Source organism: Melospiza melodia, chromosome 3, assembly GCF_035770615.1.
Source record: "Melospiza melodia melodia isolate bMelMel2 chromosome 3, bMelMel2.pri, whole genome shotgun sequence".
Classification (NCBI taxonomy): Eukaryota; Metazoa; Chordata; class Aves; order Passeriformes; family Passerellidae; genus Melospiza; species Melospiza melodia.
Genome location: NC_086196.1, coordinates 111,559,384 through 111,576,916, shown reverse-complemented (window position 1 = coordinate 111,576,916; position 17,533 = coordinate 111,559,384). Strand labels below are relative to the sequence as shown.

The following is a 17,533-nucleotide window of genomic DNA, read 5'->3' as shown; positions in this document are numbered from 1 at the left end:
TCTGGCAATGATCCTCCTGTGCATCATTTCAGACAGCAGGCACGCACCTCAGAATAAATAAATAACTGCTAAGCCATCCCCATTCATGTTTATAATTAGTGCAATCTATTTAACAAACAGACACATAATATAGGTCAATTATGTAGGTCATGATAAATTTATGAAGAACTTCAGCCTGTAGGGCACTAAAAAGACCACATTGAGGCAGCATTTCCAAAGTTACAGTTCATTTCTGCACATGGTTTGTGAGCACCAGTGAGGAACAGCAGAAACCTCCTCAGTTTTTCTGGTTTGTGGCACTATAGCCACAACCATCAAGGAAAACATCAGCAGCATCCCCTGGGAGACACCCCCTATGATACAGAACTGCCCCACCAAAATATTGAACCAGTTACTGCTTTCAGCCAAAATTGCCAGGAGCATAAATGTCTCAATGGTGTTTAATTTATGTGACTTCGTCAAAAACTGATGGGTATCCAGAGGGGAGATAGAGAAATATGCTTATTTCTCTATTTATTTCAATATTTATGCTTCCTCCATAGGAATGGATGGTAATTCAGCATTTGTCTGGTATGTTTGATCATGACCCTCTCAACCAGGGACAGATGCAGCTGCAGAGAAGTTGCAGTACATGCCAAGTCCTGCCCTGCTAGGAGTTTTGGGAAGGAATGATGAAAGAACCACAATGGAGGGTATCAGAGAGCAGCAGGTGCTGAGTGGGATTTCAGGTAAGTGATGGAGCCTCAGGACTACCTGTCCTTCTCTGGAGAATGGGGAGGATGTGGTGATAGACAGACACAGAAAAAGCTACACATGAATGGTTTGCAGCAAGGAGACAAATTTAATGTTCAGGGTTCAATGAGCATCACACTTTTCTGCTACAGGTCAGCACGAGTATAATTTGTTCTTTGAGATGAAGGAACCTGAATGGAAATTTGAGCTACAGGTTTAGTTGTTGTTCCTTCTCCTTAGTATTTCCAAGTACTGCAGCAGACCAACTCTTGCTGGGTACACATCAGCTGGTTGAACACCCCTGTGCCTCTCTGAGGATGCAGGGACATGGATCATTCAGTGGGATTTGGCACATGCTGCTCCCTGGCATTCACAACATGCCAATCACATGCAGTTCTTGGGCACACTGTGCCAAAAACACTGACCTTGTACTTACAGCACAACATAATCTTGTTGCTGTTCACAAGTGTTGTCACCAAATTGGTGAGATAACCTTTTAATTGTACAGGTTCTTCTATCCGTACAATTTGCCTTTGATCCCTGTTTATTAATTCTCATTCAGACTTCCAAAACAATTATTCTTATAACATGGGAGTGATAGAGATAATATCCAAAATGGTTCCCAAACTCCTTCCCAATAATCTGCTTCAGGTTTGATATATACAATACACCAAGCTATGAATTTAAATGTACAAGTAATATGATTTGTAGATATCATAATTGAAAATTTGTTACAAATCTCAGCCTGTGTGGCTTAAGTCTAACAATGATCAGAGTACTGTGTGTGACACAGTTTCAGAAATGGATCCAAAAATCTTTAAACCACCTACATTTAATCCCAGGTCCACAGCTGAGGGAAAAGGGTTTCCCCAAATAGCCTGAGAATTGTTCCCATGCACATAAGTAATGTTTTTCACAGGAGGGACGAAAAAAAAACACAACTCAATATTACATTCCCATTTCTTTGGAATCTCTAATCCTAACTGCAGCATTCTTTACGAGCATATATGCAAGATATTTCTATTTCAACTAAGAGAAATAAATACTGTACTATTTTGCCCTTGTCCCTGGGGAAATGGTGTTCCTAACAAAATGCTGCTCTCTGCTGGCCTTGACCTGCTTTTCCTCAAGGGCCTCAACTCCTGAGATCTGCTTTCCCTCGTGAAAAGGGAAAAAAAACCTCTTTTGCTGACCTAGCAATGGGTGACAGGACCATTTCTTTATTTAGGATTGAAAAAAAATAATTTTGCTAAGGAAAACTATACTGGTATAACTGAAATCTTCTGTCTCGAAGAAAAAAGGCAAGTAGTCCTTCACCCTGAGTAACCTTCCAGAAGTTTTCCTATTTTCTTGCAACCTGGAGGAAGAAGAAACAGGCAGCTGATGTAGCAGGCTCTCTGTCGCGATGAGTTCAGATGAGTGAGTGTTTCTAAACAGAAGGGACTCAAGTCCTGCTCTAGGTTTCAGGAAACTTGCTCCTAGGTGGGTTTTACTGATAAGAAATAATAAACACCTGAGTCTGAACATGAACTACTGTCTCAAGTGCCTTCAATGCAGACCCAGAGAAATGGATACCAGGCCATATTTTATACACAGATATTTAGTACTAGTAACCTCCCCAAGTACATGTTGAGGGCAACCCAAAATGTTACTGTATTCCATATCTTTCTGTGCCCCCAAAATTGTTATTACCTCTAAGACTCTGCAACCAGAGAAGAGAATCAAGGTGGGAAGTGTCACAGGTCCTTTTAAAATCTTTGTTCATGAGGGGTTAGTAAGATTTAGCAATTCTGGTTATTTACTGGTTTGTTTTAGTTTTTTTAATTATTTTTGCCTGTTGCTGTTTCACTTATTGGTAAATTCATTTTTTTCACTTACATGTATTTCTATTCATTCCTTATTGGTGGAAGAGCATCAACTAAAACTAAAGGGAGATAACTCATTTAGAGCATCCATCTCTTAAATTCTCTTAAACCTTTATTAGGACTGGTTAGTAATTATCATACAAATTATGTGACCCACATAACTTCCAAACATGCTCAGGGGAAGGGTTTTCACCTGGCCAGCACCTTTTTGACCTACAGGTGTGCTTTTTTAGTACTATGTGAAAAATGCGTATTTTATGATTGGCTTTTTGCAAATGTTAAAATGAATATTATATGTTGTCAGAAAGTAATGCTGTATTCATTTTCTTAAGTAGTGTGTTAAATATAGTTTTAAGTTATAACAAAATGTTAAAATAGAAACTATGCTACGTAAGATACTTTTTTTCTAAAAAAAGGATTTGCACTGAGATAGCAGCCACAAGACACTTAAATCTTTCAGAGAAAGAGAATTTATTGTTCCATTGTCAGGAGAAATGAACTTCTTCTCGCTTTGCTTGGGCAGAATGACGCTGTCAAGATTATGAAGACATTGATGATTATGAAGAAGAAGCTGATGATGACCAGACAGAATCTTGTATTTGAATGGAATTTATGTATCATGTATGAAGTGTATGAATATGCAACTGGCTGTTGCTTTTAAGGGTTAATCCTCTGTTAATGTGGGTCCTTTTTCGGGCTTTGTTGCCCTGAAAAAGGTACTCGGATGTTCGTAACTCTTTGTATTTATTGTCTCATATTGTCCTAATTGAAATTGTCCAAATTATTATTACTCTAATTGTATTGCTATTTTTATAACGCTTTTATTACTATTAAACTTTTAAAATTTTAAAAACAAGTGATTAGCGTTTTCCACAACTATAATGAACATATTTCAGCTACAGGATACATGGACCTTGAGTGTTTTGCCAAGCTGGCCATGGATACATCAACATCTCCATGACGAACCTCATCCTTAAAGCTTTGTAGCTCCACGGTGTCCTTGACCAAGTGGCGTTAACTACTGTCGCAGACATCTTTTATGAAAAATCCTTTCTTTAGGATTTTTTCTCCTGAGAAGCTGAGAGGCCTCAGGAACAAAATGTGAACATTGATTATCTGCTGCTGTGGAATGCAACAGGTGCATCTGTGATTGGCCCATGTTGGTTGTTTCTAATTAATGGCCAATCACAGTCAGCTGGCTCGGACAGAGAACCGAGCCACAAACCTTCGTTATCATTCCTTCTTATTCTATTCTTAGCTGGCCTTCTGATGAAATCCTTTCGTCTATTCTTTTAGTATAGTTTTAATGTAATACATATCATAAAATAATAAATCAGCCTTCTGAAACACGGAGTCAGATCCTCGTCTCTTCCCTCAACCTAAGACCCCTGTGAACACGGTCACAAACTACCACCTAATTCGAGACACTCCTGACATATCCCACATATTTTCCGGTACTGTTTCTCCACACCTTTCTGACCTTGCGGCATTTCACCTAATTTTATTTATTTTGTTTGTTTTTTAAGCACATTTCCACGGAGCCCCCGGGCACGGACGGGCTCCGCCGCTCGTGGGGCCGCCCCCTCACAGGGCTGCGTGCCCTTCCTGCGCCTGCGCCGAGCGGGCTGGGCCGCCATGGCGGGGCCGGCGAGGGCGGTGTGAGTTTGGGAGGGACGGAGAGAAGAGGGAGGGAAGAGGGAGCCGGGAGGAGGAAGAAGGAAGTGCAGGCGGCAGGACAGTGGGACAGAGGTCTGTGTGTCAGCGAGGGGCACCCTGCGGGGTGGGTTGGGCCGGGCTCCCGGCTGTATCCCGGCTCCCGGGCGCCAGCGGGGAGCTTCTCCCTTGCAGCAAACCGTGGCGTCCCCTGACAAAGGCGGGGAAGGGACGGTCGCGGTTCTCTCCGGGCAAACGGGGTTAGCGCTGCCAGGCTGCTGAGAATCCTCATTTTTCCAGCCTGTTTCGTGTCCCCTTGGAAGGATCCCCCGGTCCCTGCGGATTTCCTCCCCCTTGTGACATTTATCTCTGCTGTGGCCGCGGCCGAGGCCTTCCCGGCACCGACCTGCAGCGATTGGCATCTGCCTGCTGGTAGAAGACAGGAAAATTTTTAATTTACTTGCAATTAATCTATTTTTTTTTTACTTGCAATTTAATTTTTTAATTTTCTTGCAATGCCATCTTCCTGATTTCTGTATCATGACAATCTACAGTTCCCTTTCCCTTGAGCTGATCCGTTTTTTATGTGTATATGTGCCTGTGATTGTTTTCCTCCATTTGTAGGAAATGTTGTCTTACCTGTTTTTGGAAATACTCTGTAATCACTTTGATTTTAAGTTCCTCCCCTTCACACCTTCCCGAATTCTCATCAAGAGGTTACATATGTGTAAAAAACCTTGTTTAACTCGCCTTCATCAATTGTTTTCCTTTCACTTCATTACTCTATCAAAAAAGGGAAAAGTGTATGTAATTTTTCTCCCCATAAATTACCACTGAACTGCTTTTTAATCATCTGAATGATGCTGTGTGAGGCCTTGTAGATTTTGTGGGTTGTGGTTTCTTTCCTGGTGTTGGGGATAGGGGAGGAGGGCACTCAATTCCCTGGATCTTGCATCTTGCCATTCAAAGTTAATTTTAAGTTGTCCTTATCCAGTCTTCTGGGACCTCGCTCACCATCCAGGAACTAACAAAGATAACTGCGCAGAGAAGCTGTGGGACATTCATCCTCAGAGTTTTTCAAAATGCTCTTGTTCACATGGAGGGTCCCAACAGCCGCCCCTGCTGTGAGCAGGATGTTGGATGAGGTCCCCTCCCACCTTGCTCACTGTATACAGCTTCTCTGAACCCTCCTTGTTTTGTGCCTTATTTGGCCTCTAGATATGGGGGGAAAGAAGATTTGTGCTGCCCCATGCCTTAAGTGAGCTGTGGGGCTGGAAGAGAAGCTTGCTTTCCTTCTGTTCATTGGGAAAATAGCATCCAGTGTCGTGGGCATCGTACTTTTAGATCCCTCTGTCAGGTTGGGAAAATAAAACAGATCCTTTCTCTTCTGTTGGATGTAGGAGTAATGTGGGAGCCAGCTGTTCTGCATGAAGGAGAAGGAACAGACCACCTGATAGAGGGAAGAAACAAAACATCCCATTAAATGGAAGCCATGAAGATATCAAAGCGCTTCTTCGCTTTTGGCATTCTGACATGCATAGCTGTTTATGTTGCATATGTGAAATGGCACTTGGGCTCCAAACCATTTGTGGGAGCCGCAGAAGGAGTGGCTGAAAGCAGAGGAGATAAACTGACCCATCAGGCAGTGAGCACAGATCTCTCTGTCTTTTATGGAATTATGTTTGATGCAGGAAGCACAGGAACTCGCATCCATATATTTAAATTTGCTCAGCAGCCAAGAGGTATGTCCAGCTCATTGCATGACAGATTAATTCTTCCATAAATTGTGGAGGAGAATTTTGATGACAGTTTTCTAGGGTCTACTTGAACATACAGGCTTCAGGTCTTTCTAGAGAGGAGGTATGAAATTATTCAGGCATGTGTATTTGGTTGAAATTATGAAAATGTTCAACAAGGAGAAAATGTTGTAATGTCAGAATATGAAGTAAATAGCAGAATATGAAGTAAATAGCAGCTGTACTTTTAGAGTAGTGTCTTGAAGAAAAGCAGTTTTTCATCACACTGATGGAAGAGACAATTATAAATTCAAACTGCCTTATTTCCCCAGATTTTTTAGGTTGTTTGGTGTCTCCAGTTCCTGGCAGTGAGCTGCTTCTCTCTACAGTGTCTGGTTTAGTGCATCCTTGGCTTCAGGGTTGGGTTTAAACTGCAAAAGAAAACAAAAATTGCAAATAGTTTGATTAAAATTGCTGTGTGTGGCATCAGGACAGAAACTGCTTTGGAGAATTGAGAACAAAGTGTACAAAAAAGCTCCAGCTTTCCTCTGCAGTAAAGATCAGAGAGCACATGTGGGTGCTGTTAGTAGGTGATCTAAAGGCTGTGTGGAGGATTAGCAGTGTGCTGTATGGTGTGATTGGCCCTTTAGGTTAAACAACAGTCCTTGGATTTCCTTCTTTCCCTGGGTCTCCAAGTTTTTGCTTCTTCCTTGCCTGCTTCATTTGAAACACAATTTCAGAATGTATCACAGCAAATGGAGTGTAAGTGTTGCCTGCACTGCTGGTTTATACAAGGTACTGAAGTCTGCATCCCTCTGCTGCCATTGAAAATAGGAGAAGAGCTTCCATTAGGTTTTGCTGGAATCAAGTTTAGCCAGAGCAGGGTAGGCTGAAACAAGAACTCTTTTTTGCAGGTGCAGTTTGGAAAGCTGCACATGGCAGGTGCAAGGCCTCAAAGAGAGCTTGCACCCATCTGGTGGCTGATGTGCATAGTGGACAGCAGCACCTGACAACCAGTCATGGCTTTAAAAGTGGTTTTCTCAGCTTCTAATTCCACATCCAGGGCTGTATTTAAAGGTCAGGTGGCTGATAATAGTTCACTAGACAGAGGCTTCAATTGACTTCTGTTAGCGCATAATAATGGAATTTTTTAAATGGTTTTCTTTTTGTGCATGCAAAATTATTTGTGCCATTACTTATTTTGGAATGCTGCTTTTGAACAGAGACTCCCAGGTTAACCCATGAGACGTTTAAAGCACTGAAACCAGGTCTGTCTGCATATGCTGATGATGTTGAAAAGGTAATTTAAGTTACTTCTTCCCTGTCTCCCTTGCCTTCTGGTTTGCAGGGATTTAGGGACTCCTAAGAGCCAGACTTAGACCCAGCTCATAGTGTTTTACAAAAGCCTTTGCTTTCTGAGAATTTGTCATACTGCCCTTTGAGCTTTTTGTAGCCAAAAAAAATTGGTGGCAGAGTTCTGTTTCCCTGCTTGAAAAAGTGACTTTGCTTTGGACCAGTTGTTCAATAATTCCCATTATATCCACTAGGCTTTATGCTGGTGAGATAGTGAGTCCTGCACCTTCTCTTGACCCCTTTTGATATTAATTTGTCTGTTTCACATTTACAATGAATCATAGCCCTGATCACCCTTTTGATCTTTCAAAAGAGTTTTTAACAGTTCTTTTATTGTTCTTTGCTCCCAGAGTGGCCAGGGAATAAAAGAGCTCCTGGAGGTGGCAAAGAAGGAAGTTCCTATGGAGCTGTGGAAGTTTACTCCTCTGGTCCTGAAAGCCACAGCTGGCCTACGGTTGCTGCCAGGAGAGAAAGCTCAGAAGTTGCTGGAAAAGGTATTATCTCTTGTCTTTCTGTTTTATTTCCAGAAAACACGCTCCTGTTAAAAATGCAGCACCCTGGCACATTCCTGCAAGCTAAGGTGTCCATCTCCTGCCTTTCCCATGTATCTATGATACCAATTCCAACAAAGCAAGTGGGATTCACTTCCCTACCCATGTTCATCCCTTGTTAATGGCATTTCTGAGCAGTCTTCATGCTTGGAAACCCATCACATCCATCCCTGTTTCTGCACCAAACTGCAGGGCCAGCACATAAAGGCTGCTGAGTGTTGGACTCTTGAACTTCAAACACAGTGGTGAGCAGCAGTCAGGCTCTGGCCCAAGCAGAGGAGTAGTAGTGTAAAACTGGGGTTTTAAAAAACTTGGAAAAGTATTTCTCTGAATGTGACTTCTATTTGTACTACAGGTGAAGGAGATTTTTCAGGCTTCCCCCTTCTTTGTAAGGGACAATTGTGTGTCGATAATGAATGGAACTGATGAAGGTAAGCAACTTTATGGAGACTCTTTCTGCAGTCCTGGAAATCCCTGCTGCACTGTGACAAGTCCCTGCCTGCTGTAGTAGGAGCAGGTTTGACAGAAGCAGAGTTTTTATGTAGCCACAGGCAGTGCCTGCCAAAGAAATCTTGTGCAGTGTTTTCCAATTTGAAGTCCTGAGCTCTGTCCTGATCTTGGAAGCTCTTAGTGTTGAGCAGTTCCTGTAGGATCATCAGAAAGCCACTGTGCAGTCAGCACTTTTGGAGACATTTCTGAATATCTGCTTGTTGAAATGGTCTTCAACAATTGGGTTAGCCCACTCTGGTCTTGACAATGCTTATCAGAGCTCTCTGGAAGTACTTGATGATCATAATGTTAGTTTTTCAAGTTCAATCTGAAAAAAAAATGTTATATAGGGAAGAAAATATATGCTGAAGTAAGTTCATGTTGATCCAAAAATGTTGAGGACAGAATGTCAAAATTCTAAGTAACTGAGTGTTGAAATGTGTTTTAAATCTGCTCAGAAACCAAGCTTTAAAATAGCTGAAGCTGTTTATGAGTTTCTGATTTTGCTGCTCAATGGAGGAAATATATTCTTTTTCTTTTGTTTTAAAATCAGTAATTGTAGTGATAGCCTGGATTCAGCCAAGGATTGAAGTAGGCCATGCTCTCTGGCATGCCTTGAGTTTTAACCACATGAATAAATATTTGAATTTGTTAACATAAGGTCACTGGTTCACCTCATTTATGGGGACCAGTTTATAAAACAAGAAGAGGACAAAAACAGCATAGCTCACAAAATTGCGTAGAGGAAAACAGGCAAAATTAGAACACTGAAAGATGAAAATTCTTAGTGTTCATAAAGACAAGTGGAGTGACTGACATCAAACAAAAGCCAACAGTAGATGTTTTCCTAGAAAATGAACAATGTGAGTTTCAGTCATCTCTTTGTCTTTTAGCTAAGGACTGAGGCCTTTGTGACTTCCTGCCTGAGTTTTTGACCTGTGAAATACAGAGTTCTCCAGGCATTTCATACATGGGGTATCTCTCCCAAATATCACAAAAGCTCTGATAGAGAAAGTCATTCTCTTTCTTCAAATAGCCTAATCTTGAGTTTGTCAGCCATTGCCATTTCTGGAGACCTTCTAATATGGCTTGACTTACTTGTTGCTGCAGTTAGATAAAATTAAATATTATGATCTAAGCATGTGTCTTCTGAATCTTTTCCTTATTAGGTATTTCAGCCTGGATCACAATAAATTTCTTAACAGGTACGTGTACATGAGCATGTGTATAAAGATATAACCAATGCTGTGAAATTCCTGCTCTTTTCTGCCCCTGTGTGGAATTTGCTCATTCGTTGGGGTAGAATGGGAGAAAGAAGGCTCTGAGAATAAGTCAGCAGTTTGTTTTTGGCTCGGCCTATTTAAGTCATTAAGATTTTGTCCATTTACTTGATGGAGTGAGGAGTTTAATCCTTTTTCCTAGATGTTTAATGTAGCTTTTCTTTCAGTTCCCTCTAGGGTACCAGAGCATTTTATTCCTTTTTAGAGCCTGCTGTGACTCAGGCTAAATTTTTTGTGTGAGTATTCTAGATGTGCTTGGCAGCTGCAGAGAGTAAAAGAAAGTGCTGTGGTACTTCCTTACAGATTTATAACACAGAAATGCCAGGGTGTTTACACTGCTGAGTGAGAAAAGGGTAGCTGAAGAGTAGAGAGAAAACTGAGCTGAAGACCTCTCTGACAATGCATGAAGCACTCTGCCATCCAGGTGCTCTGTTCAGCACCCAGCCTGTGGGGCAATGTGCTCTGGAGCTTTTTGTGCTCCCAGGAAATACCAGAAAGGTCAGGGATCTTCAAACATCAGCTATCATGAGGTGTACTGAGGTACTTGGCACAAACTGTCCTTGTCAGAAGGATCTAACTGAAAAGAACTAGATCTAAATGAGAGCAGAGGTCTTGGCTGGCAGCAGGAAGAATTCCAAGAGAGCTGAGTCTCTCAGGCCAGCTCTTTTCAGTCTGTCATCCCTTTGGCCATAGGAATCTGCAAAATATTGCCAAGGGATCAGGGAGAGGTGGCCAAGACAACCACATTCCTCTGTGTTACAAAGTGGTTACCAGAGCAGAGTTTGCAAAAGGTCTTTGCATCCAAAATGTTTAGGAAAGCAATACCCAAAACTGCTGTGATTAGGGCAGGAACAGCCACTGAAGAAATAAGAGACTCTTGTCACTTTAGGATTTTCAGGTTTGATAAAGCCAAAATCAGTGCCCAGTGGAAAACAGTGTAATTTAGTGCTGTGTGAAAGCTGAGAGTGGAGTTAGATTGTTCTCTTTCCTTACTACTGTACTTCTGGTTTTGTTCCAAGCCAGTTTTTCCCAGTGCCCACCATGGCTTTCTCTGTTCTGTCACACATTTCAGGCAGGCTAGATGACCCCCAGAGGAGAAGTGTAGGGATGCTGGATTTGGGTGGTGGATCAACACAGATCACCTTCCTTCCACGTGCCAAGGTAACGTGAGCATGCACACTGTTGGGAAATGCTGCTGCAGGAATCTCTCACTGCTCAGGTTTCTTTCCCTTGGAAACAGAGCAAGAGTTTTGTCAGTGTGACATGAAGCCACACTTGTGACTTGGTCATATGTGCCTTTTTATAGTCAGTCCCAGAGGCATTCACAACTCTTTGTCCATCCTCTTCATCCAGCTCCATGGGTCAGTGGTGCTTGTGGTGAGCCTGCCAGGGCTGCTTTATCTCTGGAGGACACCATGTTCTGAATGTCTGAATCCTTGACTTTCAGTTTGTACAGCTTATAACAAAGAGCACAAAAAAACCAAGGCTGTTAATGAATTCAAACCCAGCATATGGCCTACACTGGGGTTTAAGAACACAGTGAGGTGCCTTCTCAATCCTTGTTTCTGGTTGTCCTGAGTTCCCACAGTTGCAAATGAATGCCATTTTAGCTTCCTGGCATTTTTACAGCTGTTCTGTGAAGCCCTGTGGGTCTGGTATTTTAAGGCTCTGGCCTGAGCAGAGATAGTGCTCATAGTAAAGCTGCACAAAAGCAGAGGGAGTGTCCCAGCCTGGGATAATCAAAACATTGCACTGTTTCAGCAGAATGGCAAGGGATGTGAAGGGTCCAGGATGTGGAAATTCTGGAGATAGAGAAAAGATATGAGCAGCACTGTGGCCAGAGCTTTGCTCCCCACAAACACTCTAGCTGAGCTGATGCACTTGGGGAACAGGCTGCCCTTTCATTCCTACAGACCACAGACTGGTCCTTGCTCTGTTCCTTGGCAAGCTCGGGGATGTGCTTTTCCCCTGGCTTGTGCAAGTTCACAGATGAATTCACTGGAGTAGGAAGTTAATGCGTGCCTGGCCTGCCTATTAGTTTGCACACAGTTCCTGTAGTAGGGATCATGTGAAGAGGCAGTTGCTTGAGCCTCTGGACAAAAGCAGTTAAGAGCTGGAGTAAGGATTCCTTTTTTAATGAAAGTAACACTTTTGTGGACACAAATATAACAGTTTGAACCCTCTCATGTGAAGACACTCTTAGCTCCAGGTTTTGTGGCTGTCTTGTGCATCAGCAGTCAAATTGAAATCCTTGCAAATTCATCATTTCTCTCTGAATCATGCTAGGATTGTTTCACATTTTTCCTAATGTGTTGGAAGATTACCTTGTTGATGTTTGCTGCTGGCTGGCAGAAACCTCCAGTGACATCTTTTTCTCCCTCCAGGCAACTCTCCAGACATCACCATCTGGCCACACAACTTCGTTTCAGATGTTTAACCACACCTACAAGCTGTATTCATACAGGTTAGTTGTGGAAAAAAGAGCACAGTGCTCAGATGGAAGCTTTCTGTGAAGCCAGGGAGACTGAGGTGTTTTTCTGGAGTGGGGTCCTTGCAAATGAATACCATGAAGAAGCAGAGAAACTTGAGCCATGTGATTTTGGTGGATTAACCTTGGCTGCCCACCAAGTCCCTCTATCACTCCCATTCTATTAACAGGACAGGGAAAGAAAATAGGAGAAAAAGCTCATGGGTCAAGATGAGGACAGGGAGGTCACCAGTTATTGTCATGGGTGAAACAGAGTTGACTTTAATTTTATTTATTTAGTATTTAATTTAATTTATTGCCAATTAAACAGTAAGATAATAAGAACAAAATCAAAAAGGCTTTCCCTCCACTTCTGCCTCCTTCCCATGCTCAGCTTCACTTCCAACTTTTACACCTTCTCACCACTGAGCAGCACAGGAAGATGGAGAGTGAGGGTTGCAGTCAGTTCATAATGCTTTGTTATTTCTCCTGTTAGTTTTTCTTCCTCACTGTCTTCTCTGCTCCCAGTGTTTTGGGCCAGCAGCTTCTTCCCACCTGTGTTTGCTGTGGGGTGTGGTTGGGCTCAGAAAATCAGTTCTATATGCAAGTGTCTGTGCTGCCTTTGAGGAGGGCAGGAGTACCCAGTGAGGTACTTGGGGTAGAGGCAGAGAAGTGCCATTGCCAGTTCTCCAAGAGCCAGATTACAACTGACAGCTATTGCCTGAGCTTTTTCAAAGATAAATTATCCTTCTGGATAAGGTAATATGAGAACAGGCTGTCACACTGTTCCACTCATGTGCATGAGCTGCTGACTTGAGCCACTTTAATTACCATGGCTGCCAGGAGGAGACTGGCATGTCCCAGCCAGGTTGTCAGTGGAGTACCAGAGGAAGGATGTCTGTTGCTCACAGAGGCTTTTCTCCCTTTGCAGTTACCTGGGACTTGGGCTGATGTCAGCAAGGCTTGCCATTTTGGGAGGAGTTGAGGGAAAACCCTGTAAGTTATGGGCAGTGTTCAGATCCTGGTTCTGAGCTCAGGGTGTGTAGTCTTGTGGTGGGGGGAGGAGCTGTGAATCCCCTTCCCACTGGGCTGAGGTTCCTGAGTGGCATGTGGGCTCCTGTCACCATGGCTGGGTGCATTGGAGAGGAATGCAGGAGGTGACACTGACAGCTCCCAGGAGACCTGGATTCTTGCCAGCCCTAGTTTGGGGGTGGCATGGGACATCCAAACCATGGCTGGGCTGTGGAGGGGCCTTGCTGAAGCTGCAGGACAGTGTGGAGGAGGGCTGGGGGTGAAGGATCTGAATTTACTCCTTATGGTTTTTTCCTAATGTGGCTTTGTTTTACTTCTGCAGTAGGAGAAGGGGAGGAATTGATCAGCCCTTGTTTGCCACCTGGCTTCAAATCCGAATGGCAACACGCTGAGATAGTGTACAAAATTAAAGGACAGAAGGCAGGTATAGTGATTTATCACTCTTGCTATCTAGGTTAGCTGCTGTTAGCACAGTAAATACACACTCATCCTCTTTCAAAGACACCAGACTCTGTTTACTGCTCTGTCTGGCTTCTCTTGATGTGCTGTCAAAGAGATCCTGCAGTTCCTTTGTCTTGTGCCATGATGTGTCTGTCCAGTCAGTAAAGCTGCCAGACATGATGCAGATGGAGTTGAGCAGTCCTTGAATAGGTCTTTCAAAACCCTTCTGCCTCAAATGATGTTGTGCATGTCTGATCTATCACATAAGTCCCAACATGAGGATGGTAGGTGTGAGACTAGACACACTAGAAGAAGATTCAGATTTCAGTTCTCTGTGAAGAATTTTGCTATTTTGCAAAAAGGTGCCTGTTTCCTGGCAGATGCTAAATAAAGTCTATATATATTTAATTCTCAGCCTGTAATATGATTTTTTTTGTCTTCTTTTAGGTGAGCCTCTATATGAGTCTTGTTCTAATAAAGTGGCAAAGATGCTCTACAAGAAAGTGCACAGAGCTGGGGAAGTGAAGGACCTGGACTTTTACATTTTCTCCTACTACTATGACTGTGCAGCAGAGGCTGGTCTCATAGGTATGTCTGCTTCTGAGTTGGTTTCATTTTAAATGGCAAGTTATAGAAATAGTGGGAACACTTACACACATGGAAGTTAGTCTGTAAACATTGCTGTGCAGCATTGACTTGATATTATTGTCTATAATATAGACAATATAGACAGTATCTTCTCTATTGTCTATAGAGAAGATACTGGGCCTGTGAAATAGGACCTACAGCCTTTGATAATAGTTTTTAAACAGCTTGCATTTCAGAAATAGTTGTTACCTAATTAGCTCTACAATCTGAAATAGAAAAAACTTCATGATGATAAACAAATTTCTTGAGCAGTAAAGCAGTAAAAATTATCTGGGCTGTGTGTTTGCTCCACTGACCTTTTGATGGAATGAAGATTTTCAGATATTTCCACATGCATTCAGAATTAGTCACATCTCTTTTCCAGTGGGGTGCTTGTGTACAAAAGGCTGGCATATTCAGTGGTAAAAAGCAGATAATGAGATCTCAAGTTAGTTTGGACAAACACACCTCCCTTCTCAGCTACTCTCTTTTTACAAAGAATTTCAGATTTAATGTGTTGCAGAGCACCGATGCCCTGTCAGATCTGGTCACAGGTGCTCACTGTCCAGGGCAGTGCAGAAATGGGGATCAGCTGAGATGGTCTGTAAGCTCTGTTTCTGCAGGAAACAAGGCTAAAGGTTCTTCATAAAGGCTTTTGAATCTATATTGAGAATTTTTGAAGGTTCTTTTACCTTTAAAACCTGAATTTTGTCTGAATTTTGACATTGATTTCAGTGACATTGATTTCTGAATTTTGACATTGATTTCAGTGGCTCAAGGTTTAATTTCTAAACAACTTTTATGATTTGAGTCTACAATTGCCTTTATACAAAGACTGTAAAAAATTGGGGTTTTTTTCTTTTAGATAAAGAAAAAGGAGGAAGCTTAACTGTTAGTGACTTTGAAATTGCAGCTAAATATGGTGAGTAAAATACAAACACACACTAGTAATTGGGTGTAAATTCATTCCAGGTGGCAAATGTGAGACACACTAAGAAGCCTGATGCTAAGTAAATATTGAGTCCCTCTAAATAGCATCTAACCAACATTTCTGCTTATTTCTGAAAATCTCACCTATTTTTATATTAACTTCTGCTTTTGCAGTGGGTTTTATTTTGAGTTTTTCTTTTTCTTTTATGTTGTTGGGCTTTTTTTAATTTGGTTTTGTCAACATTTGTTAAGTTGGTGCTCAAGAAAGATAACACACCTGTGGTTGCTCAGATATTCAAAGACTTGAAGAGGATAGAAGAAAGGCTCTTTTCCTGGAGGATACAAGAAACTGCTGTTAGGGGAGAGACAGAATGTCTTGACTTCCTTACAAAGTTTATGTGCCTATCCTAATGTGTGTATGTCATTTCAGCCCCATTATAACAGGTTCCATCACTGACAGCTGTTTTGTGGATTCATTTGAGGTTTTTCACAGTGGGGCTGTTGTTAGACCTGAGCCCACAGTGTGCATTCAGACACTGTTTTCTTTCTTCTCAGTTTGTAAGACCATGGAAATCAGCCCTGGGAACAACCCTTTTCTCTGCATGGACCTCACATACATCACCTTCCTGCTGCAGGAACTGGGCTTTCCAAAGAGCCAAGGCTTTAAGGTGAAGCTCAAAGAGAATTTCTGGGGAGAGTGGGCAGGAGGGTGCCAAGGCAGGACTCATCCTGCCAGGAGCTTGGTTCTTGGTTTACCTTCTTGCTACAACACATGGTGGGTGCAACAACACGCTCCCCACAATGCTGGTAACTTTGTCATGATCTTCAGCACTGTATCAGCACTTGCATGCTTCAGATTCTCCCCAAAAAAATGAGGTTTAACTTTTCTGCCTTTTTTTTTTTTTTTTTTTTTTGCCCAGCTTGCCCGGAAAATTGACAACGTTGAAACGAGCTGGGCATTGGGAGCCACTTTCCATTACATCGACTCACTGAACAGACTGCAGTACTAACACTCCTAGAAGGTAACCTTTTGGAATTCCCTTTTTTTGGGAGCCCAGCATGGGAGACCCTGTGGAAGGGTGTGCTTTTGGCTTCCAGAGTCCTTTGGAAGATCACCATGAACTACACTACCTTCCTCCCAGCCCCTGCCAAGCCCCCGCCATCGCTAGCTCTTTTTTACTGTGCAGAGTGTAAAGGAAAAGCCTTGATTTGACAGCATGTGCCATCAGCTTAATGTAAAACTTGATCCTTTTGGAAGGAAAACCAGGACTCTGCAGGACATCTATGATCTCTATGAGAAAAACACAACTTTTTTGGAATATGCCTGTACTATGTCCTTGCTGTGTGCTGAAGTTGCTGAACGGTCACTCCAGAAGGAACTCTTTACTGTCCTGATTTCAGGGTGTTTTTTCCTGTTTGTCAGCAGTTTTCAGTGATGATTTTTGTTTTACTACTCCTGTGTTCGAAGGTAAACTTGTGTGTGCAAAAATGGTGCATTTACACGTTATGCTGCTGACAGGCAGCAGCTTTGAAATGCAGCATGGAAGTCACAGCTCTGTGTTCCAGTTGCCAAAGGAGAAAAGCTCAGGAAGACCCTAGAACTGAATATAGGCTTGGAAGCATGAGTTGGAGCCTGTGTACCTGTAGGGTCAAAGGCTAATGTTGATTCCCTGGCTGTTGGGAGGTGGATAATGGAAGGCAACATTAGATTTGCTGAATGAGCAAGGCTTGGGAGCTGGGTACAAGGACAATGATGGATTTGACAGTTCTAGAGCTGATCAGAGGAAGATGGAGCAACAAGATGCAGCCACAAAAATAAACCCTGAGCATGGCTTACTGGACATTGCAGGGCTGGGGATTGATGCATTTGCATGGTATTTTGGGTGAGTTTTCCTGCAGACACATCTGTGCGACATGAATGTATTGTGGTTGCAGTGAGCCAGGGCAGGGTAGCTGATATGCTCCACTCCAGCAGTGCCTGGTATGCAGGCAGGGAGTGATCACAGGGGCTGGAGGAGATATGCTGTGTTATTTGTAATCTAACTGTGAATTTGTGATGTATTTAATGAATGTATAGAGAAGGCCCAAGTGGTCTTTTGGGGGTGCAGAAGAGCCCAGCATCCCCGAGAGCCCTGACTCACGGGCTCAGGGCAGCAGTACATGACACAGTGACCTGCTGCGTGGGGACACTTGAACCTCGCCGTGCCGACAATAAACCCCCAGTTTGAAATCAGAACGTTGTGGTGGGGAGCCTTTTAGCGCCAGAGCGCGCACGGGGGGGGGATGGAACTCCCTGCCCTGCCGCCATCAGTTCCGCCGGTCACTCCGCCGTCCGAGCGCTCCGGTGCCGCCCCATCCCCCGTGGCCCTCCCGGTGC

At 42.9% G+C, this 17,533-nt stretch overlaps 1 protein-coding gene across 2 annotated transcripts; it reads left to right on the top strand.

Annotated features, from left to right (window-relative positions):
- Window positions 1-4,215: 4,215 nt before the first annotated feature.
- On the top strand, window positions 4,216-17,392 carry ENTPD6 (ectonucleoside triphosphate diphosphohydrolase 6). 2 transcript variants are annotated; one of them, XM_063152649.1, is made up of 14 exons: window positions 4,216-4,255; window positions 5,651-5,992; window positions 7,210-7,286; window positions 7,690-7,833; window positions 8,246-8,321; window positions 9,549-9,584; window positions 10,732-10,820; window positions 12,044-12,123; window positions 13,058-13,122; window positions 13,481-13,582; window positions 14,047-14,187; window positions 15,092-15,148; window positions 15,712-15,824; window positions 16,077-17,392. In XM_063152649.1, the coding sequence occupies exons 2-14, from the start codon at window positions 5,734-5,736 to the stop codon at window positions 16,164-16,166; spliced, it is 1,329 nt and encodes a 442-aa protein (XP_063008719.1). In that variant the 5' UTR covers window positions 4,216-4,255; window positions 5,651-5,733; the 3' UTR covers window positions 16,167-17,392. The 2 variants fall into 2 exon arrangements, with proteins under 2 accessions (XP_063008719.1, XP_063008718.1); XM_063152648.1 differs by having other exon boundaries at window positions 4,221-4,346.
- The last annotated feature ends 141 nt before the right edge of the window (window positions 17,393-17,533 follow it).